Source organism: Anas acuta, chromosome 20 (assembly GCF_963932015.1).
Source record: "Anas acuta chromosome 20, bAnaAcu1.1, whole genome shotgun sequence".
In the NCBI taxonomy this organism is placed as follows: Eukaryota; Metazoa; Chordata; class Aves; order Anseriformes; family Anatidae; genus Anas; species Anas acuta.
In genome coordinates, this window is record NC_088998.1 from 8,781,232 (window position 1) to 8,806,360 (window position 25,129).

Consider the following 25,129-nt stretch of genomic DNA (forward strand, 5'->3'; position numbering starts at 1 on the left):
GGGGGAGGAAGGTCCCCAAGCACCCCTGTCCCTGAGCAGTCAGGAGGGACGTGGAGGACAACTGCCCTGCCCTGCTGGGGCTGTGCTCTGCTGGGAATTGGTGCTGGGCACGCAGCACAGCCCCCCCCGTGCCCCAAGCTCCGTTGGCAATGTCTCTGGGTGACGCCGAGTAAAAGCCAAGCAGCACCGAGCACCACACGGCCTCACATAGAGCCAGCCAGGCACCATGAAAGGCACGAGGTACGGCATTTATTGTCTGCCCCTCCAGCAGCAGTGGGGTGGGATGCTCGAGGGTTAGGAGTCCAGTTTGGAAGGAACTGCGTGACCTTCGGTAAGGAGAGCTGCAAGAGAAAACGCCGGAGATGCTGATGGGGAACCAGCCTTCTCCTGCTACCCTGTATCTTCCTGTGGATGATGTGGGTTCAGCCCCAGCCCGTGGCTGGAGAGTGAGATAAAAGCTACGGATGCGCTCCGCTTCTTCCAGTTCCTCAGGCGCTCAGCTAGAGTTCGTTCTTGCAGGAACCTGGGAAGATGAAAAATAAATCAATAAACCCAGCAGTATTGTTCCCTGGGGTTTGGTGTGGTGACAGCGCCTGGCTCGTAGCTAAGGCAGTTCTCCCGTGCCACTGCTTGGCCAGAGAGGTGTGCGTGGGCTGGGGAGCACTGCCTGACTCCCTGGGGGCTCGTATCACACAACTACAACCTGTTACAGCAGGCTGCACCCACCAAGAGTCAGCCTTTCAGCACCTGCAGGCAAAACCTGCACTGGATGTCTCCAACCACGCTCGTGATGGGCACAGAAGCGCAGAAGCACCCAGGTTTTCGCAGGGTGCTGGCCATAACCAATCCCCGTCTTCCAGAAGGTGCTAAATCCTCTCACTGTCTCCTTCCCCCAGAACGATGGGGCTGACCTAGACCTTTATAAGTGTCACCTGTTTTTGCTGGCTTCCCTTTGCCAAACAGCACCCTGCTGGCTCCCTCCTGCTGCCTTTGGGAGCGTGGCGCTCGCCTCCCTGGCCTGGGGAGTCCTGCACAAAGCGTCCCGAGGCGGGGACAGCAGTGACAACGCTGGGACCAGCCTGTCCTGACTGCAGCCTGTGGAATTGGAAGTAATTGGAAGCAGGCTCTGCCGCTCGCTGAAGCCCCCAGCGCCTCGGCTGGCCCGAGCAGGAGCCCAGGGAGGTTTTGTGGGCTGGGGAAGGAGCTGCGGCCGCAGAGCAGCCAACGCAGTGGTGCTGCTGGCTGCCAGCTGGCTGTCAGCGGCCTGCTGAGCGCTGACACGGGCTGTGCTAAGCGGGGTAATGCAGGCCTGGAGGGGCTCAAGCGGTCACGGCTTGAGATCTGACCTCGTGCCTTCACCGGTGGTTTAAGGAAGAGGCTTTAACACAGCCCCACTGGGCAGAGAATCGAGGGGTGCAGTTACACCTTTGCGTTACACTTCACAAGGCACAGAAAATGGATGGCTACGTTGCTCTCCAAGGGATGCCCTGCAAACCCCACCGCTCACTGGAGAGAAGAAATGGTCTTGTGTCCTCTGGGGACTTCCAAGAACATGGGAGGGACAGAAGCACGCTTTGCTTGCTGGAGCAGGCTTGGCAGAAGCTAATTTCAGGGCTCTGGAGTCATCCCTTGGAAGAAATCCACGTTACCTTGTGATGTTACTCACATTCCTCGCTGCTGTCACTAATAATATGTACAGGACAATGCCAGGAAACTTGGTCTGCTGTGTGACACTGCTGGGTCTGATAATTACCGCTTTCTGAGATATTTTTTTTTAAAGGGTCATTTTGAAGCTTCAAGCAAGCTCTTTGAAGTCTTTTACATCCAAGCCATTACCACAAGCAGTGAGCTGGGACTGGATATGCCCTGAAACCTCGCTGCCCCTTTGTCTCTCCATCTAACCCCTCTGCAGTTAGCAGCAGGCTGCTGCTGCACACCAGCTCCTGAGCCAGCCAAACCATGGCTGGGTTCTGGGAACGTTTAACTGGATTTTTTTCATGGGAAAATTAGCTGCAAATTGCCTACAAGCTGCAGATCAAAATAAAGGGGAGCATGCCAGGCAGGACACACTGCATTCAGTCACACCGACAGCTCTCACCAGCATCTCTTGCTCAAATCTGCTCAGTTTGCTACCAAGACACCGGTGTGCTGCATGGCAAAGGATTGCTCTGTAGACTTCAAGAAGAAACATGCCTAAAACTTCCCAGGCTCATAAATCTGCCAGCTTCAGCACACTCCTTAAACTTTCCTGATTGCCTTTTTGGACTATTAATTTCCTACAAGTTTGGGATTCTTTTCATTTCACCCTGGACTAAGTTACAATGCTAGAGGAAGGGAATGGAGCTGGTGAAGGTGCTGACTGAGATGTGAGCCCTCATGGTGGGCTCCTCCTGCTTCTGCCTCAGAGCCACGTTTCCGTGTGCTGGTCTTGCTATTCTGGATGCTACGAGGGCAATCAGATGCTGCAGCCATAAAGACGTCTTTGAAATGAAGCTAATGGGCTGTTTGTGTTCATCTTTTATTAATTACAGGCTGCCGAGTTTGAGGGGAGATGCAGATTAATAGTGGTGTGTGTGTTACTGCTCTGGCTGGCTTGCATCTGGGGCCAACCTCCGCGCCTCCTCCCTGCCCCAGGGCACCAACAGCCCCAGGCTGCTGGCAAAGCAGAGCCGTGGGCTGAGGTCCGAGGCCGGGTTAGCGGCGTTTGGCTGCGTGGGGAGAAACGTGGAGGGACGGAGTGCCACGCTGCAATCCCCCTTCCTCCGGGCACTTACATGTCTCCAGCCGCTCCTCGAGGAAGGAGATCTGCTCGCTCAGCGAGTCGATTCTGTCCAGTTGCTGCAGGGAGTGGGACAGCCGGCTGATGGGGTCCGCGCCGACGTCCTCGGGCTCAGAGGTCACGAGGTTGTGGAAGGGGGCCAGCACCAGCTGGAGTTTCTGCGGGGAGAAGGGGAGCTGTCAGCGTGCCCTCCTTGGCCAGGAGAGGTGCTGGAGGAGCGTTTGGTTGTGTTCAAAGGGACACCGTGCTGCAAGAGCTGCTGCGAGGCTCTGCAGCAGCGTGGAGCACAGCTGGGATCCTTGCCTGATCCCTGCCTGTGTGAAGCCGGCGTGGCGTTAAAAATAGAGCAGGGGTGGAGGGAAAGCCTGGCTGCACACAGCCTGGGGTTGGAGCCGGCTGTGCACGGCCGTGGGCTGTGGCAGGGAGGGGAAGGAAGGGGTAGAGGGGTGCACCGAACACCCACCTCCTCCAGCGCTTCCACTCTGCTCTTCAGGTCTTTCATTTCTTCCTTCATTTCATTGGAGGGGCCTGAAAAAATATCACCAAGAAAAGGTCGGTTAGTAAAAACCCGAAATTTACCCGAGGTGAAGTGGGATGTGCTGGGCTGAGGCCAAGCACTGCTGCTTGCTGCTCCCCTCCTGCATCCCCAGGGCTCAGGAACCAGATCCAACGCCTGCTCCGAGCACGGACCTGGTGCTACTGTGAGCACGCCTCTCCTGGCTGCTGGAGTACCTAGAACAAGGTGGGGGAGCATTTCAGGCTTCGATGCTTAAAGGACAAAATGCCTGTGTTGTCAGGAGATCAGTTAGCAGCCAGCTCTGCCCTGTCCCTCTCAGCTCCAAGGATTGTCCCTGCTGAGCACCCTGGACATGGGACAAAGGCAGGCAGGTGGCAGGGCACGTGCCGGGGGCTGCCCTGCTCTCCCAGGTCTTGCCCTCACGATGCCAGTGCTGGCCACAGCGCATTATTACTCACGGTACGAGTTTGAAGTGTCACAGCGCGTACCAAAAGTAATAATGGGCCGTCACCAGCAGCGCCCGATGCTCCTCGTGGCTCCAGACGTGCCCTGCGTGAAGAACGATGACGATGATGACGGAGAGCACAGCCCCAGCCCCGGCCACCGCATGCCACAGCAGGCTCTGTCACCCTTGCAGGGGCCAAACTTGTGCACGAGGGTGTTTTTTTGGGGTCTCCTGGGTCACTGGGAATAAAGCTGCTGGCTGCTGGCTGCTGTCCCCTCTCCTGCCTCTTCCCAGTTCTGCTCCAGCCACCTTGTGATGCCGAGAGGTAATCCCAGCTTGCATCAAAGGCCCCGAGCAGCTGGGGCTGTGCTGCCTCAGCAGAAGGTTACCTGCTTGGCTGAAGGTTCCTGGCCCGGGGCCCAGCCCGGCGGGCTGGCACTCCTTGTGGTCAGCAGCGAGACTGAAGCCGTCCCGGCAGGCACAGCGGAAGCTCCCGGCCGTGTTGACGCAGAGCTGACTGCAGCCGTGGCTCCGGCCGGCACACTCGTCCACATCTGGAAGGAAAGGGGACAGCTCTGTGGGGACGGGGCTGTGGGGTGATGCTCACGGGGAACGAGGGGTGCGGATGGCGGTGCCACACGAGCAGGGTGCTGCTGCTCCCCTGCCACGGCCACGCTGATGTGATGGGACCAGGGGCACCCAGAGCGGGCTGGCATTTGTGCCAGGCACAGCTCTGGTGTCCCCAGATATGAGTCAGAAGCAAAAAGCTAAGCTCAGAAATGTCCAAATTCAGGCTGGGGTGGTCACTATCCCCGAGCAGGCGGGCGCAGGCGGCCCTGCACTGCCTCTTGCAGAGCTTGGCTCTCATCCTGGATTTACGGCCGGGGTTTTGGTTCCAGCCAGCCGTGGCGAGGAGCTATCAGCCTTTCAAGTGTGTATAAAACCCAGTAACCTCTCCTCACACGGGGGAGTTATTAAAGCTGTTCCCACAAAGCAAAATGAGCAGAGCTGCTTCCCACGCCCGGGCGAATCTCTTCTAGGCAGTGGGAAAATCCTTTTCCCCCGCGCTGGAGCCAGAGCTGTCAGCGATGCGCTCAGCCCTGCCCTGCCCAGCGTGGGTCAATGCCACACGTTCCTCCTCTGCGTTACAGGAGGGTGGAAAGCCAGGAGCCACGGCAGACGTGGTTTGCACCATGCTGGTGTGCTAAGGGCTGTGGAACATTGCTGCCTCGGCTCTGCCAGATTTCCCTGCGCTCCGGCGAGAGGCTGCTCTCACGCAGGGGAGGAGCCCTTCCCCTCCACCGCCGGATATTTTTGGTTTACAGATTTAGTCTGTGCAGCAAATGGGTGTCTTAGTTTACAGCGCGAGTTTACAAAGGCTGGGAGATGGGTCACTGCAAATAGAGTCTCGGGCTGACCCCGTGAGTGTGACGGCCGCTCTGCACAAGGCCCTTCGCTGGCTGCAGTCGCAGCAGAGCACAGCCTCTGCTCGTGCTGACCCAGCCTGGAGCAGCAGCAAAGAGCAAATGTGGGTACCAGGGCTGTGCTCTACCTCTGGCAGCACCGGCGCTGACACAGGGAGCTCTGAGCTTCCCTGCTTTCCCGGCTGGACCAGCAGGCACGCTGCCCTGGAGCAGGATGCGTAGGTGTGTGTGCGGAGAGCTCACACACAGGTTCCCCTCCGGGCTCTGGGGAGCACCAGGCTTGGTGATGAGCCACAGTGCTGCTCCCTGTCCCCACCGATGGGTCAGGAGAGCAGTGGGGTGCAGTGGGGTGCAGTGGGGTGCAGCAGTACCTGTCTGGCAGGAGAGCCCCGTCCAGCCGGGCGGGCAGGAGCAGCGGCCAGGGAAGGCGCAGCGGCCACCGTTCTGGCACGGCACCTGGCAGAGAGCTGCAAGAGATCAGACACAGCGTCACTGGCAGGGCTGGGGGTCCTGAGCCCCCTCCCCTGCCACCAAAGGTGTGTGTGCACACAGCAGCCCTGGCTGCTCAGGCAGCATCAGGCCTGGGAAATGTCTGGTGCTGAGCTCCGAGCTCTGCTGGGGGCAGATTAGCTGCGTTTGTTTTGTGCTGCACATCACAGTTTCCTCCTGAAAGCATTTCTCTTCCATTACTGCTGATTGATATGGAAAGGACTTACTCATTTTATTTATCCTCCGGTGACCATAAAGTTAATAAACAATCCCGAAGGCAAAACGGCCTGTGAGGCAGCAGAGAAAGGATTGAAATTAATCAGAAATCGAGCCACATTTAGCTGTGCTATCGGAGGCTAAAAATGTAAACGCTTTCCTACAGGGGGAATTGGATTGGTGTCAGTAAACGAGAGAGCTGGGGCCTCGTTTGGGGACCTGAGCTACCTGGACACAAGGGATTGGGGACAGGGAAGGTGAGCACTGGCCCTGGGGTGGCACAGCAGCCTCCTTACCTGTGTTGCAGCTGAGCGCGTGGCTGCTGGCTCTGCTCCAGCCAGGACAGCATGAAGCCACGTGCTGGGGCACCTGCCTGTACACCTGCCGGTAGGCAACCTTGTAGATGGTCCTGCAACACAGAAACGGGGCTGAGCTGCGGGACTGACCATCAGGGGCCACCCTGAGCCCCCCACCCCGCTCCCACACCACTCCAGGTGCTTTTTTTTTTTTCCTGGGAAGGCTCCAGCTCCTGCTCATGGAAAGCAGGCAGCTGCCTCACCTGTAGGTGCTGCAGAGGCGGTGGCCCTGGCAGGTGGTGAGGTAGGGCTGGTAGACGGGCTGCACGTGGGACTCGGTGTAGGCAGCTGTGCGGCTCCGCGGCTCGGCGGCGCAGGCCCTGCGGCTGAGCAGAGAGGTCGGTGAACAGCCTGACCACCCCAAATTACCCGGGGTTATTTAAATGGCAGTGGCTCAGTGCCTGAGGGAGCTGGGAGGTGACTGCAGGCTGTTTTGGGGCAGGGAGACAACGCTGGCAGCGCTGCGGGCTGCACGGCCTCCTCCTTCCCAGCCCTCACCAAAGGCACTGACGCCCCCTCGTCCACTCACCCCTGCACAGTTCCTCTGTCCTGGACAAGTGGGGCCTAGATTTAGGGGGGGGGATTCACTCAGGGCTGTTCTCCTTTCATTCACTACCTCCCTTCCCCTAAAACCATTCAATTTTAGGTGTTTTTTTTGCTCTCCGAGACTTTCTTATTTCTAAACCTGATGCCTCTGTGGTCACCAAAAATTTAATGATTTCACAGAAAGGGTCAGGCTCAAAGCAAAAAGGTAGAGGACAGAGGAAAGTTGCTCTCTGTTCCTTCTAAGATAACTGAGATCCAGTCAAAAACTTTCCCAAGGTTAAGAGCCAAAGCGGTATCAGTTAAAGATTCTTTTTCTTCAACATTTTCCAGCCCAAGCAGGTCAGTCCCTCTGAGGAGCTTGTTTGCTTGTCTCAGCCTCCCAGCTCGATTAGAAAATTAGAATAAAAGAGTCTGGGAATTAACATGGACATCAGATGGCTTCCATTAACTCCAGAAAACTCCTCTCAGCCTCACTGGTTAATGTTACAGAAGACACGGTTTTTAAATGGCAATTGTTTGCTTTGCAGATTTTATAATAAAGCTATAGCTGCAGCGTGTGCGTGTGAGAGAGGAATCCAGCCTGTGGGTACGGTCACGACCAGAATGTGAAAGGTTCAATGCTAGAGGAGAGTATTTCAATGTAAAAACAAACTTTATAGAAAATATGAGCCGAATTTGCTGAGCTCGAGCTCCTTTTGGTGGGGAAGGAACCGGGGCGCTGAGCACTAGGCACCCTTTGGCCCAGCAGGGAGCTGAGACGTGGTTATTGAGGTGGTGCTGGGATGGATGTAGGGCCCATGTCACCCCCAATCCCAGGAAAAGGGAAGGGGAATTGCTGGGGCTGCTGCTCCCAGGGGCCACAAGTGCTGCAGCAGTCCCTGGGGGTTTTAATACCTGCATTCCCTGCACACTGCAGCCCCTCGGAGCTGGGAGATGGCAGCTGGCTTTGATGGCTCGTTTGCAAGGCTTGACTGGCACGACAGCAAGACAGCACGAGTATTTTTGTGCAAGGATGTGCTTGAAAGGGCCAATAATAATTCCCGAACAGCTCAGGGCCTCTTTAGCTTTTGAATCTACTGGACAAAAAGCCCAGAGTGCCTTTGTGTCCCCTGCACGGGCTAAACAGAGCCAGGGCATTTTCTCTAGAGGGGTTTTTCGCTTCAGTGGCCCAGCAAACAGACCCCAGTGAGGACCTGCCGAGATGTGGCTGCCCCAGGAGGGCTCTGCGGAGCCTTTTCCCAGCTCCTGGCCAGCCCAGCAAGGTGCCCACCACCGGGTGAGGATGAGCCTGTGCTGGTGACAGCTCTGGGAGATGCAGAAATAAGGGAGCTTACCCTGCCCGGGCAAAACCCTCCGTGCTGGTCGTGCTGAGGATGAAGGCGAGTCCCGAGAGGAGGCAGCTGAATCGGGGCATGTCCTGTCCCCTCCTGCTGCCTGCTGGGCTGTGCGGCACGGACCAGGGTCACTCCTCGGTGGGAAGCGCTGGCTCCTACTGCATGGCTCACGCTTCAGCGGGGAACCCTGGAAGAGAGCAAAAAAAAAGGTGTGAAGCCGTGGTACCCACACCCAGCCGATGACATCCGACAGGGCATGGCGTGACACTGACAGCCAGGCTGGCTCTAAGGGGACAGGAATTTCCCTGCGAGGCATCCACCCGGGGTGGGATGTGGTGGCGGCGCTGCCCTCGTTGGGCTGCGCAGAGGGAACCTGCATCGTTCGAAATAACACAGCCAATTCCAGGCAGCAAGGCCAAAACAATGGCCTGTAATTTCTTAATCCATACAGCATTGTGGAGCTGCATTTTCCCACCACATAACATGCTGAAATCTGATCTTCTTCTCTTTAACATACACGCTCTTGCCAGAGAAAAGTGCTTTAAGGGCCATATGTCCCGTCCGCAGAGTCAGTACTAACCAAGTTGGAAATGAAGAGGCTTTGATTTTCTAGCAGAGGACAAATTTGAAACAGGGCTGAAGGAGGTCAGTAACAATATCTAATTTACACAGTGTCTGATTTATACAAAAGAGTTGGCCTCCGGATGGCAGCAGTTAAAGGAGGAAGAAATAAAGAAACCCACCTTAAACACACGACAATTAAAGGAAGAATCATGCTTTCTGATTAAACCCTGAAAAAGGAGTTGCTTTACTGGGGTACAACACAACAAGGAGAATCCTTCTGAAAGCGCAGAGCTACCTAAAAGTTTTAAAATCCCCAGGTGAGGTGGGATGAGAACGGACTGGAGAGTTGCAGGTTCATCCCCAAACTTCTATGGACAATTCCTAACGCCGGGTTTTTGGGGATGATCATCCCAAAGCTGTAGACTTGTAGCTCTCCAAGTCCTCCTCCAAGGCAGGCAGCAGCATCTCTTTGTGGAAGAAGATTTTTCGCTGTAAAACGCAGCCCCAGGAGCTCGCTCCACCACCAAACCCGGGGCAGAAGCTGAGGAAATGGCTCCAGAAGCACATTAAGGGAATGGCAACACCACCACCCTCCTGCTGCATGGGTATCCCCGTGGGTCCAGCACCCACAGGGAGCTGCACACACCTGGGCCCAGCTTAACCAAGGTGCGAGCCTGGCTTTGAGGAGGAAAGGAGGATTTGGGGGATGCGCAGCCTGCAGCCCTCCATCCTCCTACCTTTCCTCCAGACTTAACAGAACTTCTCACGTTCGAATGATTAATAAATCAGGAAAAACCTGTGGGAAAGCTCTTAAAAACCAGTAAAGCAATATTTTTTCTCCCCAGTCCTTCTGGAGACGTCCCAGGGACACTGGTGTATAAGGGACTCAATCCCTGCTGCTCAGACTGGGGCTTTCCCCAGAGCTATACTGGGACGCATTTTCCCCACAGGCACAGATCCGGGGATAGAAGGATCTACTCCAGAAGCCTCCAAGTCGAGCCCTGCCAACCCTCGCAGGCCTCCCACAGAATTCCTGCAGCCACCAGGGGAGCTTTCCCTGTGGGGAAGGGCAGAAACGCAGGGCACGAGCCGAAAATCCAGACGGGTGGTTTTTTCTCTTTGAACTGGGGCAGCGCTGCCCTACCTCAAGTGGTCTGAGCATCCCCTCGGGACATCAAATCCTGGTTGCTTAATATCAGACGAAGTTTTGAAAGCGGAAGATATTTTAGCCTGTGCTTGTCTCTTTGATGAGCTTACGAAAATTGTGAAAATCGGCCTCTTGATAGCTGCAGAAGATCCTCCAACCTGTTGCCTCTATCTCCTAGAATTCCGTTTTTAAAGCACATGATTTAAGGAAAAGCTTTTCAGGTTTAAGGAAAAAAAAAAAAAAAAAGAAGAAAGAAAAAAAAAGCCTATTTTCAGTTTCTTTCTCATTTCTTGGATGTTGAGCTGAAGCCCCACGGCTTGGCAAGTGAAACTACGTAGGTGCATCTGAGCTTCTGCTGGTTTAGGGGGCAGCAAAGGCTCCTCGGCCAGCCCTGTGCTCTGTGGGTCCTTCTCCAGCAGCCGGAAACATCCCCATTTCGCTTCCAAGCCCTCTCTCTAACTCACAGCAGGACCCAAGGGGAAAATACAACCCCAGAAGCAGGTGAGCAGCGGGAAAACGCTCACCCAAGGCAGGCGAGCGGCACCTCGCCCTGCTCTGCCACCAAAAACCCAGGCTGAAAGCTCCAGGTGATGCCAGCAGCACGACCCGGGGGCTGCCTCCAGAAGTGATGCCAGAGGCTGCAGCCCCTCCGAGGGATGCGATTCCCCCCGAGCTGCATTTCTGCCATCAGCGTGGCCCGATTTTGGAGGTGAGCCCGCATCTCGCAGCCCTGCAGCTCGGTGCCCAGGCCTTTGGGGAGGGTCGGGAGCAGCAGTAGGGGCGCAGCTTTCCCCCCCCATCCGACCCCTTCCAGCCCCTCTCCTGGGTCGAGGAGCAGGGGCAGGGGGATGGATGCTGCTCGGCAGCGCGGAGCTGAGCGCAGGGACCTGGGGACCGGGGGTGGGGGGCACCCGGGATGCGGGGACCCCCTGTAGGGTGCCAGCACCCCCCACAGGGTGCCAGCACCCACTGCAGGGTGCCCCTCTCCCCCCGGGGCACGACACCCCCTTGCCCCAGCCCCCCCAGCCCCTCTCCCCCCTCCTTTTACCCCCTCCCCACGCCTTCCCCTTCGCCCCCCGAGGATGCGGACCCCCCCCCAGCCGTGCCGAGCCCCCCGGGGGGGGCTCCGCAGCCTCCGGGACTCACCGGTGGCGGTGGCGGAGCCGCGGAGTCGCCTCCTCGCCGCGGCCCCCCCCGGCGTTTCCTTCCCCCCCCCACCCCCAAGCCCCAGCCGGTCCCTCCGCCCCGGCCGAATGAGCAGGAAAAGCGGAGCCTCCCGGAGAAAGAGGGGGGGGGGGGAAGCGCCGGGACACGGGGGGGAGCCGCCTGCCCCCGCCCCGATGTGTCCCCCCCCTCCCCAAAACCTCCGGACCCCCCCCCTGCTGGCTGCCAGCAGCCCCCTGGGGTGGGGGGATGCGCAGAGACCGGGCAGAGCCTGGCCATGGGAGGGGGGGGACACAGGGTGACAAGTGCCAGGGGTCCCCGGGGGGGTCCTGACCCTTTTGGGGGGGCTGCTGGGGTGTCCCCGGGGCTGTCAGGGGGCTGTGCTGGTGGCCGGGCTTACCTGCAGGGCATCTGTGCAGCCCCCAAGGGTATCGGGGGGGGGGCAAGGTCCCGGCCCCCTCCCCGCACACCAGCTCCCCTGGGTGGGCAGCGGGTTCAGGGTAAGAGAGGAAGACCCCAGCATAGCCCCCATCCCCTTACAGGCTTCCTGAAGTTGTCCATCACCAGTGCAAATTTATTTCTCTTTCCCTAAAAAAGGCTGCATGTGGCTCTGCCCCCCCCCGACACCCAACGGGGTCCCGCCGTGCCCCTTTAATCCCCCTGGACCCATCACAAAACTCCTCACACCACCAAAGTGCTGCAGGAGCAGGCAACGGGCTGCCAGGACGGGGAGGCTGCTTTTCGGCCAGCCCTAAAGGATGCTCAGGAGGGTTCCTGGGACGCCCTGGGGCAGATGCGGCAGGTTTTGGGTGTGAAATGCCCGCTTATTTACCAAAGCAAACCCTGCGCTTTGCTTCGTGCCAAAGTGCCACTTGTTTGGTCTATTTCCTCGGGAAATTAGAGCACGGAGGTTTATTGTTTTTCAAAGGACTGAGGCGCCTGGAGCCAGCCTTCAAGATAGCAGGGGCCTGATGTGTGGCTGAGTGGCAGGATACACCCCCCCGGGAACAGTTGTTCCCATTACGCTTTGCAATTTATTATTTTTTTTTTTTTAATGAAACCATGTAGGCATTTAAAGGAAATGTTTACCAGTTAAACAGTAATGGCTCCAAAAGAGCAGCCGGGGTCACTGCCCCGTCCCCTCTATTTCCCCGTGGATGCTCAGATTGCCTCGGAGCTGCCCTGGGTCACGTTGTGCCCCCCAGGAAAGCTGGGGCGTGCTGCTGGGGGGCTCTCAGGTGGGCTCGTGTAACAGCAGCATGACTGCTTTGGTCAGGCCCTCTTTAGGGAAGGGAAAAGAGTAGATGGGAATCAGCTCCGGGACGTGCTTGTGGAGAAAAAGCTTCACCACGAGGCAGGACGGAGCGTGCTGGGGACGGGATCCCTCCCGCAGCCAGGCACAGGATCCCTGACGCCGGTGGGAGCACGGCTCCGCGTTACACCTTAGGCTGCACGAGCAGGAAACAGGAGGGTTTGCTCGCCCCGCCTGGATCCAGCAGACCTCTGGGGGCTGATTTCAGCTCACGTAATCTCATCAGCGCAAAGCACAGGCAACTTTTCCCTAGAGCCTCAAAGGGACGGTAATTATCTTATTATGCAGAGAACTCACTGTTGTTTTTTTTTTCTGGTTTATGGGGAGATGAACAGTGCCTGATAGTCAGCTTGTCTAATAGTTGCAAAACATCTTTGGAAGCTGGTGGGAAGCTTCTCCATCTGACCATACTGAAATACACCTAATTTCGCGACCGAGGCGCTCACCTTATCCGTGGTGCTCTGTCATCTGTCCTGAGCGGGGATCCTTTCCTGAAGCAGCATCTTGGCTTCTTACTGTCAGGACAGAAAAAAAAAAATGTGGTTACACTCTCTGTGTCCTGCGGGAAGGTATCGGGGATCCAGCTCTTATCCATGAGGGACCCAGAGCTCCTTGAGGATTGGGGTGAGCACGGGATCATGGCTGCAGAGTGCCTGTGTTTGGCATTAGCCCTGAGGCTTGCTGGTGTGCTGGAGATGCACGGACACAGCATTCATGGTGGAAGGGTGCCGGGAGGGCCATCTCGTCCCTCCTGAGCAGTACAGCTGGGCAGCGGGGGCTTTAGGAGCATCCAGCAGGGCCTTGCAGTGGGGTCACACTGCTGTGAGCCTGGTGGGAAAGGCTGGGCAGACCCCCAGTGCCCTTGTACCCTTTGGGACAGAGCAGACAGGGACATGAGCGAGGGCAGAGCACAGCAGGACTGCCTAAAAGGCAGCGCCAGGGCTTCACTAAACACTGAGCTCTCCCCTCTCAGCAGTTTCCCTGCTGCACAAGGCTGGGATTTTCCGAGAACCCCCAAGAGCAGGTTCCCCACCTCTCCGGGGTGCCCCATCCCTGCTGACACAGCCTGGCTGTACCAAAACTCCCTCCTGCTCGCTTATGATCCCACCCGCTGCAGCCCAACACGGTATTTTGCCACCTGCAACACTTGCAGATGTTGATTTAGGGACTAAGCTCCCTCAATCCCCAGGCAACTTTTGCACAAGTCCCCGGGGATGGCGAGGAAGGGGATGGACCCGTTCCCTCATGGCACGCAGCCTTCAGCTCCTCGTGGGACATCAGCACGTTGCAGGGCTAAGCACAACACCTCCAAGGCCTTTGTGAGCGCCCTTTCAGCCATCCCACAATAATTCCCGGAGTGCACTGCAGCGATTTGAAATTTCTGCAATTATTTGAATTGCAAAATGTTTGCTTTTCAGCTCCATTGGCTTGGCCAAATCTTTGCGCAAGCAAGGGCCCGTGTTATCTGCTTAAGAACTGCGTATAGCACATTAAAAGAGCATTTAATCCTCCGCTCAGAGGGAGGATTCAGTGTCTTGTATGCTAATATTCATTATGCCGGGAGGAAATCCCCCAGGATACAGCCTGGCCAAGTTCCCTTGGAGGCAGTGGAGGTATGCCAGTTGGGCGCAGGGGCAGATCAGATCTGTTGGCTCTGTTAATACAGGTGTGATGAGCCTCTGACAGTGGCAGTAAGGGATTTTGGCTCCCGACTGAGAGTCTGGCTGAATTTGAAGTCCTCCCTGGGCTGGCATTTTCCCTGCTTCCTCTGAAGCTTTCTCCCTTGCACTTCAGAAGCGTACTCCCACGACATCTAATATTAATGCTTGTCTCCAGGCCAAGAAAGAAATGTTTCTGCACAACCTCCCTCTCAGATTGAACAACGTTCAATCTCCTCGTCTCCCACTGGTTTTACCACCAGCGTGTACTACGAGCTAAACCGAGCCTCACCCAGGGAAGGTCTCAAACCATCCACCAGGCGGGCTTTGAAGGTGAAAACACCACAGCCCCCAAATCCGACCGTCCCATGGGGCACCAAGGGCTCCCCGTGCAGGAGGAGAGCTTGGGGAGCATGAAAGTGTCTGCAGCAGGGGCTCTGTCGGCACGAAAAAGGAATGATTAACGGAGGAAACCTAGTAAGAGACCAGCATTAAGGTCCCACAGCAGGATCTGCTCCTTGAGGGGGGTGCTCACAGCCCTTTGCACCAGCTGGGATGCGCCCACGTACGGGAGAGCTTCCCAAAACGGGGGCCAGAGGTGCTGAGGTGGCAGCTGGAGGTGGATGGATGGGGACACGGACATGAGTGACACACATACAGATGCAAAACCTCTCAGCCGCTCCAAACTGGGGCTGGCTGCATACCTGCTGTGCACAATGGTCTCTCGCTGGCCTCCACGGGGGTCTGGCACAGAACCGGGAGTGCTTGTGAAAGAAATAGGAATTTTCGGTGATTCAAAAAAAAAAGGGGGAGGTCTGCTTTTCCTGGTTTAGGACAAATTCTCCTTCTCGGGCTTTTCGTAAGGCTGTCTGCAAACTTTACACTAAAGTTTAGGCTTTGGAGCAGCCCTTGCTCTGCAGAACTCTGCGAGGAAAAAGACCTCCCACTATTCTATTATGTTCCATATTGTTCTCCATTGCGTCAGCTGCGGAGCAGTTATCTCAGTGGAAATCTAGAGGCGTCCATTGATGTCAGTGGGATCAAAGCAGGTCAAACCAAGAAAAGTACTTGGCCCATAGCACTGGGTCTCTCACCACCAGTTGCCTCTGCTATGCGTATTATGACCCAGATCTCATTCCCACAAAGCGATTTTTTTTCTCTGAGTAAGGACTCCTCCAGTAGGACCATGTTATAAATCGAGTCTGCGACAGGGACATACGGCAGCCTGCAACTGTGCAAAAAACAAAGGTGTGAACAGGACAGTATCCTGCAGCCACGTTTATTTTCTTTTCGTACACACAGTTCTTATATACGTTTAGGGGAGGCAGTAACTGCTGCTGTATACAAACTGGAAATGATTCATCTCACTCAGGAATAAACTGAATTTTGCTGCTTTCTGTGAAATTTCCCTGGCCAAAAAAAAAAAAGTAGTGTTAGTCAGTGGGGAATGGTTCCCGCCCTGCCTTTCCCTTCTGCGTTTTTCCAGTGAATCACTCCCCAGGGAGCGCACGGAAAGTGCAGTGGGAACGGCTGGGAGTTGCATGCATGGCTCAGCTGGTCTCTTAATCACAGCCATGCCAGTGAGAGCATTCAGCACAAGACTGTTTTTTTTTTTATTATTATTTTTTTTCCTCTAATTATCCTTCAGTATCAGGAGAAAGTCTCCAGTTCCAGAAATCTGCACTAAGCGGAGCTCCTCTCTGCCATCACCTCCCCAGCTACAGGCAGACGGGAAGCCAAGGGTTTGCTTTGGGAGAGGGGACAGAGAATTAAATAACATTTTTTTATTCCCCTCTTCTGTTTGCAAAGACCCCTTCCTTTTCCTTCGCTGTCTGGTCTGAAAGCTCAAGTTAAATCTTCCCTTGTGTTTCAGCATGTCCTTCTGCTGCTGGTGTGACTGTGAGTCAGGTTCGTTTACTCTAATTTGTTGCAGTTTGTAAATCTATCTCCCCAGAGCCAGCCCCATCTGCAGCAGCAGAGTCTGGGAAGTGGCTCAAATAATCCTGCATCCCAGATTCAATTTCTCTTCCTTACCTCTAGGGAAAGTTGTACAGAGCTGATAGTTTAGCAGCATAGAGAGGAACTAACTCAATCCCTGGAATTAATTCTTGATCACAGGGAACAGCATCCAGAGGGCAGGCTGGGGGGTTTCTGTACGCACCGCTAACCCCACTGATACCCAGAGAGGTGCATTTGCAGGGGAGGCTCAGGATCCAGCCACCGCATCTGGGCTTCAGTCTTACACCTCCCAGGCAGTGCCAACCCACTTTCACATTACTTTTATCATTTACAAAACCTTATTATTTCTTCTGTGAACGTTAGGCCCTCTGAAAAAGTATACCTAATTATTTCTGTCAAGAATATTCATTGGCTTGGTCCTGCCCCGCATGCTCCTATGCACAGCCCACTTTTTATCCCCAAATACCCCCGGTGAGCCACTGAAAGCCTGCTCCCTGCATTGTGTAATGCCACAGATCAGTAGGGCAGGACTCACAGGTCTGCAGGTAGCTGAAAAAAAGCTGTATGCAAAACACCCATGGTTATAAATTAAGAGGCTTTGCTGAGCTCCTGGCAGGCAAACCACAGCACGCTCCGGGCTCGCAGTTATCCAGCACCAGCCTCAGCAAGGCCAGTCCCTGCTCTGAGCTTCGTCCAGCCCTGTGTCCTGCCTGTCCCCAAGGGCTGAGCTCTGCCACTGCCACCCAAAATCAGCAGCACAGCAGCAGCAGCAGCATGGCCCGGGGTCCCACTGCCGCCGGCTGTGCGGGGGGAATGGGCGCAGGTGGCAGGGCGCGGATGTAAGGATGAACAACGTGGGGTTACTGCAGAGGCACTCGAAGAGACAGACAGATGCAAAAAGAGAAGGAATGACGGAACGAAAGGCGGTTTGCTAGGAATTTCCAGCTGTCTTATATACGTATCTTTGCGTGCACAGGCGTTGCAGCCTTCCTCTGCATGCGCAAGGGCTAAAATAAACCCTCTGTCCAGCAGCCAGGACTCTTCTGTTCCTGGAAAACAGCCTAAGCACCAGTGGAGTGAATTAAAATAATAGTGCTACGGGCTGGGCTCAGCTCTGAGCAAACCAGCACCGGAGCCATCAGGCAGCTGGCAGCGGGGCAGCCGAGGGATGCTTCGCAAACCTGTTTGCTCGGCGGCGCTTCATCATTTCTGCATCCTTGCCCTCAAAACCCCACCGCAGCCTGACAAGCACAACCCCTCCACCCCATCCCGTCGCAGTCTGTCCCCTCAGTGGCGATGGCCATGTCTCGTACCGTACCTGCGGCGCCCCGCTGTCCCCCGCCGTGCTGGGACCGTCCCTGTTGCCGCTCTGCCCCGTGGCTGCCAGCCGCCATCCCCACATGGCCGCCCTGGGCCAGGGCCCGGCTGCCCGCCTCGCGCCCCCCGCATGGCCGGCCGCCGGCCGCGCACAGGCAGGAGGTGACTGCTGAGGTGGAAGGGTGGCTTTTTATGCTTTTCTTCCTGTATAAATCAGGCCGGGGATGGACAATCCCAGACAGGACTTCCTGTGTGTGTTGTGCACTGATAACGGGCGCTGCGAGGAGAACAAACACGGCTGCCGCATGCCCGGAGGGGAGAGGGGCTGTGGGGCGGCACCCCCACCCTGTGCCTGCCAGGCCCCAAGATGGAGGGGACACAGCTGGCTGCCATCAGGGCCATGTGGAAGGACAGGCGGCCAAGGAGGAGGCACTGCCCGCCTGCCTGGGCTCCCACCTGCACTGCACAACAGCCCTAAAATGGCTGCCGCCCCCACCCTCCCGCCTTGCACCCCTTGGTGCACATCTCAGCCACAGCCTCCCTGCATCCCCCCTCAAAGGGGGCTGGTGGGGACCCCCACTGCGGTGGGGCTGCCCTCACAACCCGTGACAAACATGGCAGGGCCGACGGCCATCTTCTTGTCAGGGGGCCATGTCAGTGTGGGGTGCTAGCACAGCGTTTAGGACGCCCCAAAATTTAGGTTGCACCTCAGCAGTCAGTCAGTTTGTTGGCTGGCTTGTCACCCTCGTCACAGCACTGTCCCTGCATTGGAGGCGAGTGAGGCACAGGGCCATTTGGGCTACCAAACCCGCTGGAAATCGCCCAGCAAAGATGGCCTCTTCAGCGTCAGGCAGCAGAGAGGAGCGCAGAAAAAACTGCTGCAGCTCCCTCATTTTGAAGGCCATTTTGGAGCAAAGCTTACTGCCATTTCCACTTAAGTGCGTCTTTATACGTGACCTTGGTTCAAAGGAGGAATAGCATGCTTTTTAATCAGAATTTGAAACCTTGATCTGCTGCTGGCCATCAGACCCGTGTTACAGCCCATGTGCCATCCGTCCTGCTGGCACAGGGCAACCCCAGGACCCCAGCCCTTGCTGCACCGCATCCTCCCGGCCCCGGCAGCCCAACACACTTGTGCGCAGGCTTACAATAAGCCGAGGATGACTCCCACCCTGATTCAGCAAAATGCTCCTCTGGGCAAGTCCCCTGAGGCTCGCAAAATATTCCCATGTTTATTTATATAAACGCATGGCTAAAGAAAGACCCCACTTGTTTTCCTTGGCACGAAGGGTTTTTCGAGGGCTGTTTTCTGCCTCCCATCGTTGTTCTTTTTCCAGCAATAGGTGATTTTACACCGCGGGTTGCTTCCCGCCAGCATTGCCAGCCGAAGGACTCCACAGGAGCAGTTCTAGCCACCGTGTGTTTGTGCTCAGCTGTGCACGAAACACCGCGTGTGTGTGTGTGTGTGCAGAGAGGGTGTATCTCAACCTCTTCTCCTGCAGGTTTTCAAGCTCTCTATGGAGTTATAGGGCTTGCACGGTGGCTTGCACTGCCTGCAAGAAGAGGCAGCACTGGAAACTGAGGGATGCTGAAAACTGAGGGCCAGAGCTGGCGGCTTTTGCAGCCCCACAAGCCACGGAGCCTTCCCAAAGCCCCCAGAACCCTCACGACCCTCCCCACTCCTCCAGACCAAAGCCCCTGAACTCTGGGGACAGCTCAAGACCCAAATCCTACCACTTTCAGCAACCACTGCCTGGCCCCAAGCCATCTTTCCTGTGCCCTCTGCCCCGGCACAGGTCACGGTGCATCCCTGGGACGTCGGCCGCCCACACCGCCACGCGCAGGATGGCTTTGGGCTCAGTGGCGGAGCTGCAGGAGCGGGATGGGATGTGTGGAAAAAAGTTTCCTGTTTATCCAGCCTGCAGTGTCTGCGGCAGTAGCTGCTGGGGCGGGAAGTGATCAGAAGGGGCCACACAAATGGGTTTTAAATTTGAAATTTGCCCATGGCCCACCTCTATCCGCACGTCTCAATGTCCCCAGAGCTGCTGCTGGTGTCCCCCAGCACACACAAGCTCCTGACAGCCGCCCCAAGCCATGGCATGGTGACATTTTGGGTAGTCCCGATGGCGAGGTGATGCTGGGACCCACCACGGGCCGAGCACGGGATAAGGGATACGAGCATGGGATAAAGGATACGCAGGCAGACAAAGCCAGGACACGTGCTTCTCCAAAAGCCCTGCGGCATTCAGGGCCTGTCAGGCGTGAATGGAGTAGGGGGATGGAGGGACTTCAGGCTCCTCATTAGCACCAGCCAATTAGCGTGGCATGCTGCTCTCCTGTCAGCTGATGGGGCTGCAGTTGAATACCCCCTGCCCACGCTGATCCCTCAAATTTGAGGCCGTGTTGGTTTTGTGGTCGGTTTTCCCCCACTGTTTAATTGCAGGAACGTTGCCCCTCATTGTGTCTTTTCCCTCTGTGTCTCAGCCGTTCTTGAGAAACTAAATCTGCTTGGTTTATTTGATGGGCACTTTTGGGGCTGTTTGCTAGCATGGAGCAGGTAGCTGTGACGCTGCAAGCTACTGTCGGAGAAAATGTTGTCATGCAGCAGCACGTGACACTTTAATAAAATCAATTACTAAGCAAAATCAGGTGGCAAAATCTCCACCTTCGCTTTGCACAGCTTTTTGCATCACAGCGGGTTTGGGACAGCCCAGCTGTTTTAGTGCAGCAGGACAGGGGCACCGCAGAGCTGGCCCTGACCCGGGGTGGGTTCAGGAGCACAGCATCAGATGTTTACAGGCTGGAGCCGCTCCAAATCCTTGAGTGACAGCTGCTTCTTCCCCATGGAAAAACTATTTTACCATCCCTTGTCTGTTTTCTCAACTGTGGATAATGAAAGCGCCAGTCCCGACGCATGGATGTTATGCTATTTACCCGACTAACACCCATGAACTGCTTTTATATTCCTGCATGAAACCTGCTGCACGAATTTAACTCCTAATTGCAGATGTTGCGAGCTGCCACGGGATTTAATTTGCTTCTCAGCAGAATCAGATGCTCACTCGAGCCTGAAAGAGTAAGAGGAAATGGTATTGCAAACCCGAACATCTTCAGGGAGAAGAGGAAGAAAAGCAAAACCTTTGGCTGCTCGTCCCATCCTGAGCCCCATTTGCCCTACCCATGCTGGAACAACCTCACAATCTCTCTGGGTGCTGCAAGGGCATTAATGGGAGCTGTGAGGGCCTGGCACCAGGTGCCAGCACTGCTTTGCATCCTGCCCACGCCATGGCCAAATTCTCAGTGCCCCCAGTGCTGGGTAAGGCCCCCAGCAGCCAGATTTCAGCAGCGGGGACTTGTGCTCCACCATCCCCTGGCTGAGCTGCACCTCAGCCTTCTCCTCCCTTGCGGTGACATTTCTTGATGTGTGGGTTGGGATGAAAGCCACCCCCAGGTTTTGCATGCTCAGACTCCGTGATCCCCTGGGGCACCTCCATACGCCTCTCATCTCCCCCCCAGCCGGTCCCCGGGGTGCAGACACGGGTGAAGCTGACACGAGTGACTCCAGCCCAGAGTTTATGCTGTGCCTCGTGTGCTGGGGCAGGACCGAGGAGTTTCGAGGGTGCCATGGGAATACCACTGCGGTGCAGACGTAATTAATCAAGGTCAGGGATTGCATTCTTCGTTAGCACTTCTTGCCACGCGGGAGAGCCTCGGGAGGCCGGCAGACAACCGCAGCCTTGCTGGAAAACACATTTGTCTTCTCCTGGTGAAAATTTTGTATGAAAAGAAATTTTATCCACGTTTCGCATCTTAGAAAGTGCCATCTCTGAGAAATCTGAGTTCAGGAAAAGGTCCCTGGAAACGATCAAAGTCCCGCAGCTCAAAAACTGAGCCTCGGGGCCCAGAAGTTGGAACGATCAACTGAAATTGCACTTTTCCCACAGAAATTTCCCTACTGGTTAAAAAAGCATTATCGTTAAGACAAAACCTCCCCAGTGAAGTATTTGGGGAGGCTGTGAGCAGGGGCACTCGGTGGCTGGTTTGGGATGGGATTGGGGTGACTGGGCAGATGAAGCAGGGCCAGCTCATCGGTCTCTGCCTGTGGAGAGGTTTTTGGGTCACTGCCATCATGAGCACAGCGAGCCCCCAGCTGGGCAGGAAGAAATGGCAGCGGGGAAGGGTCTTTGGGGAGTATTTGTTCCCTCAGCTCTTTGATTATTAGTCTTTAAAAAAAAGTATATTCATAAAAAGAGTTAAAGAAAAGATGCTTTGGGATAGCTGCCCCTCCTGAAGCCTTCCCCTGTTGTTTCAGCTCGTTTGCATGCCTCTAGGTTTTTTATCTTACACTAAATGCTTATTTTCTCTCTGACAGTGGGAGACAGAAGGGCTCCTGACGTCCAACAGCTGGGAAGCGCCTTGCTGCATCCTCCAGGGATGGACGGATCCTCTGTGGACACTGCCAGGACCAGAAGCCACCTCTGATTGCTGGCTCTCTTCCCCGGGAGAAGCCAGCATTGGGCCAAGAGCTCCTCTTTGCTCATTGCTCATGGAAGCCTCTGGTTTTGGCAAAAGACATTGCTCAAGGTGTGCTGACACCCCTCTGACCTCCTCAGGTTGCGCCCATTGGTACTAGCTGCTCATTAACACCAAAGGCTAATTACCACCCATTTTTTAATTAGATATTCAACGCCGCGTTGCACAAGGAGCTGGTCGGGTTGTTGCGCAGAAGGCGGGCAGGTTCTGTGCACCACAAACACGGAGCTGAGCAAAGGCAGAGGCTCCCCGTGTGAGTAACAGCCCCTGGCCAGGGAAGCGTTTCCATCGTGGGCAAGGTTTTCAGCACGCCTGGAGCTCCTCACATGCTCCTGTGCTGCATCAGAGGCACGGGGAGAGCTCAGCACCACCCTGTGTGTCATCAAGGTCAGCCTTTGAAAGGGGAGGTTGCCACGCCACAGATTTCTCCAGTAAAGGGCTCCCCAGAAGGGCCATCCCCTGTGTGCCTGCTTCCCAAAGTCCATAAATCATCCCCAGCAGAGCTATGACTGGCATCGAGCATCAGCCAGGCCTTACCGTAATGCACCACTGATATCCTGAGCTGGAGCCACCCCGAGATGCTCCTGGAACGCTCCCAGGTTTGTGGCTGCCAAGGTCTGTGTGTGTGCTGGTTACCAAAAGAGCAGTGTGTGGATTCCCAGGAATAATCCCTTCTTGGCAGGCTTCATCTGTGTGAGCCCCGTGGGCTCCCCCCTTTCTCTCCACATCTCTGCTCAGGGTTCAAGGGAAGCTATTCAGGGAGAGGAAGAAAGTGAGAGAGACAAGGAGCAGAGGGTGACTCCTGTACACGTCGGTGTCCCTCGCACAGGCATCAAACCAGGACCAGGGGACAAGCACATCCCGCAGCACCGAGGTGCCACCAGGACCCCAGGGTGCCCGAGCCCATCGGGGCCGTGACCGTGCCTTGCTGCTGCTGTGACAACTTTGAGGACAGAGGCAGGAAAAAGCCCAGAGCCTCTCTTTTGCTAAGCCAGCTTGGTAAAGGGCTTCCTTATCTTCTCTTTGGTGTGAGATAAGGTTTCAGTGCTGCCAGAGCAGCTCTGTATCTCGCAGATACCTCCCCGTGCTGCGGTGGGTGTCAGGCCTTCAGAAAATATTTGAGTAAGACCGTATCTTTTTGAAACCCGTGTGCAATGGAAAGACACACAGGGTGGATCAGATCGACGCTGCGTGGTTTTCAGTGTCTCGTTGTTCGTGTGAGGACAAAACGGGGTTCCTCAGCTGGTAGGGCTGGGCTGGAAGGGCCTCTCACTGCAGGTCCCTACACAGCATTGCTGCAGAGGGAACGGGGACACGAGTGTCCTGGCTCCCTGCTGGGCTGGGAAAGCTGGGTGCTCTCCCCCCTGCTTCAGAGCCTTGGTGATACGTGGCCCTTTGAGAGCTGATCCAGATAAATGTTTGTTTTAGTGACCCGGTGAGAGCTGTATCCTATTGCAACAAGCCACTTTCCTGAACAGCCCTGACATACGGGCATGTTTGAACGGCAATCATAATAGCAAAATAATTTGTGTCTCTCCAGGGTGAATTACTGAGCCAGGAGCCTGCTCTTCCCTTGGTGCTCTGCTGTTCCCTACAGGGGACCTGACTAAATAGGTTTGGGAATACCTTCAGAGGCAATTTATTTCTATGAAATCCTTGTGTAACATCGCAAGGAATGACTGGGAGGAAAAGGCTTGTCGTGAGAGCAGAGGACACGGAGTCAAAGCCATCCCCTTGCAGGTCTGACCAAAGATCTGGGTGCTGCACCAGAGGCATCAGCCACGTGTGATTTGGGTGGTGCAGGGGCAGGACCCTCCCGATGCCCAAAACCCTCACCCTGGTTCACACATGGTTAGCTTCAGCAGTCACCAAAAGGGGAAACGTTGCCCTCTCACCACAGCAAAGCTCTTTCCATGTCACAAAATGGTGCTGGGTCCTTCAAGGCACCTTCTTCTGGGCTGCTCCGTCCTCCACCAAAGTCCTGAGGGCCATGAACCCTCCTCCCCCCGCCTTTCCCAGCGACTTTCCCCGATCTTTCCAGACAACAATGATTGAAACATTAAAGCTACCTCATCGCAGAACAAAACCCTTGCAACTGATTAAAATTTTTCTGTGTTAAAAATACCTGGTGTATTGAAAAATCGCACTCCAAAGGCCAGTTCTGATCTCATTCCTGTGGGACTACGGCCAGGCGAGGTCTCCGTGGAGAAGTCCTGAGGAATGGACAGGCCTTAAACCAACGGTGGTCTGCAGAAGTTATAAAGATAAATACCATGCACCCGTATAGAACTCGATCTCTTTTTTTATAAAATTAATGAAATGTGTAAGAGAAGCTGCCTCCCTGTTAGTGGATCTAATACCTTGGCTTGGAAGTCCTCCCCAGGAAACATAGATGTCTTTCTGCTGACTTCACTGGATGTCAGCAACATAATAGAGAAGTGGAATTCAGCCTAAAAGCCAGACAGTGAATGCAGAAGTCAAGACTTCGGGAAAAGATATAAAAAAAGAACTGTTGATATGCCTCTTCTCCGACACGTCCCGTCCTATCAAAATGGCCACTGCCTTTATTTTGTTTAATCACTTATCTCCACGGAGGGAAGAGGAAATTCCCAAGAACGCATGATCGTTAAAAATATTAGCCAGGCCTGGTGATTATTTTTGGTAGCTGAAAACTTCCTGGCCGAAGGGTTTGGGTTTGCATTGGACTCCAGCGAATGTTTTAGAGCAACTTTCATAAATACCCATTATGCTCGCATCGCCGTGCAGTTTACAATTCAGCTGGGAAGGGCGGGTGTGTGTTTCTCTTTCTTTGTTTTGCGGTGCAGCATGGTAAAGTGCACAGCGCTCGGCCGAATTAGGGCTTAGCTATTTTCTTGTATCCTTAAATAAAGGACCGGTTCACACAGTCCGAAATCTCTGTTTCCTTTCTGGCAGGAAACAGGAAGTGAATGCAAGGGGCAGATTTGGAGTTTGCTTGCAAGAACAATTGAACTCCCATCCAGAGGGGAAGGGGATCTGCGTCAAGAGGAATTCACTTTTTTTTTTTTTTTTTATTCCTTTTTTTTTTTTTTTTTCTGGAAGGGAAGAGAAAATGACCTTTAGTTGAAAAGGCTGAAAGAATAAAGGTCTGAGCAGCCGGGGCTGCCTGCACAAATAGAGCCATAAAGGCCTGCTCCTGGCAAAGGGCTCCGGCGGGGTCCCACTGCAGGCAGCGCGCCGCTCGCTGCCCTATTAGTTATCCTGGGTGAAGGGCGTCACCGAGACCTGTCACCAGTTCCTGCTTACAAGGGACAGTCCCTTTTTTTTTTTTTCCTTTTTTTTTTTTTTTTTTTTATATTTACTATATTTCTCTCTGTCCCTCCCCAGCAC

General features: G+C 55.2%; 1 protein-coding gene and 1 long non-coding RNA gene across 6 annotated transcripts; one reads left to right on the forward strand and one right to left on the reverse strand.

The window, feature by feature from the left end:
- Window positions 1–227: 227 nt before the first annotated feature.
- On the reverse strand, window positions 228–17,399 carry EGFL7 (EGF like domain multiple 7). Of its 5 annotated transcripts, XM_068656599.1 has the most exons (11): window positions 17,229–17,398; window positions 14,656–14,715; window positions 12,740–12,808; window positions 8,107–8,293; window positions 6,430–6,552; window positions 6,167–6,279; window positions 5,537–5,632; window positions 4,131–4,295; window positions 3,243–3,307; window positions 2,775–2,937; window positions 228–523 (listed from the first exon to the last, which is right to left on the reverse strand). In XM_068656599.1, exons 4-11 carry the CDS (start codon window positions 8,184–8,186, stop codon window positions 501–503), a joined length of 828 nt encoding a protein of 275 aa, XP_068512700.1. In that variant the 5' UTR covers window positions 8,187–8,293; window positions 12,740–12,808; window positions 14,656–14,715; window positions 17,229–17,398; the 3' UTR covers window positions 228–500. The 5 variants fall into 5 exon arrangements, with proteins under 5 accessions (XP_068512700.1, XP_068512698.1, XP_068512699.1 ...); XM_068656597.1 differs by lacking the exon at window positions 14,656–14,715; XM_068656598.1 differs by lacking the exon at window positions 14,656–14,715 and having other exon boundaries at window positions 17,224–17,398.
- LOC137842508 (uncharacterized) lies at window positions 9,568–24,666 on the forward strand. Its single transcript, XR_011089088.1, has 2 exons — window positions 9,568–10,526; window positions 21,600–24,666. It is a non-coding gene; the product is annotated as an uncharacterized lncRNA (long non-coding RNA).
- The last annotated feature ends 463 nt before the right edge of the window (window positions 24,667–25,129 follow it).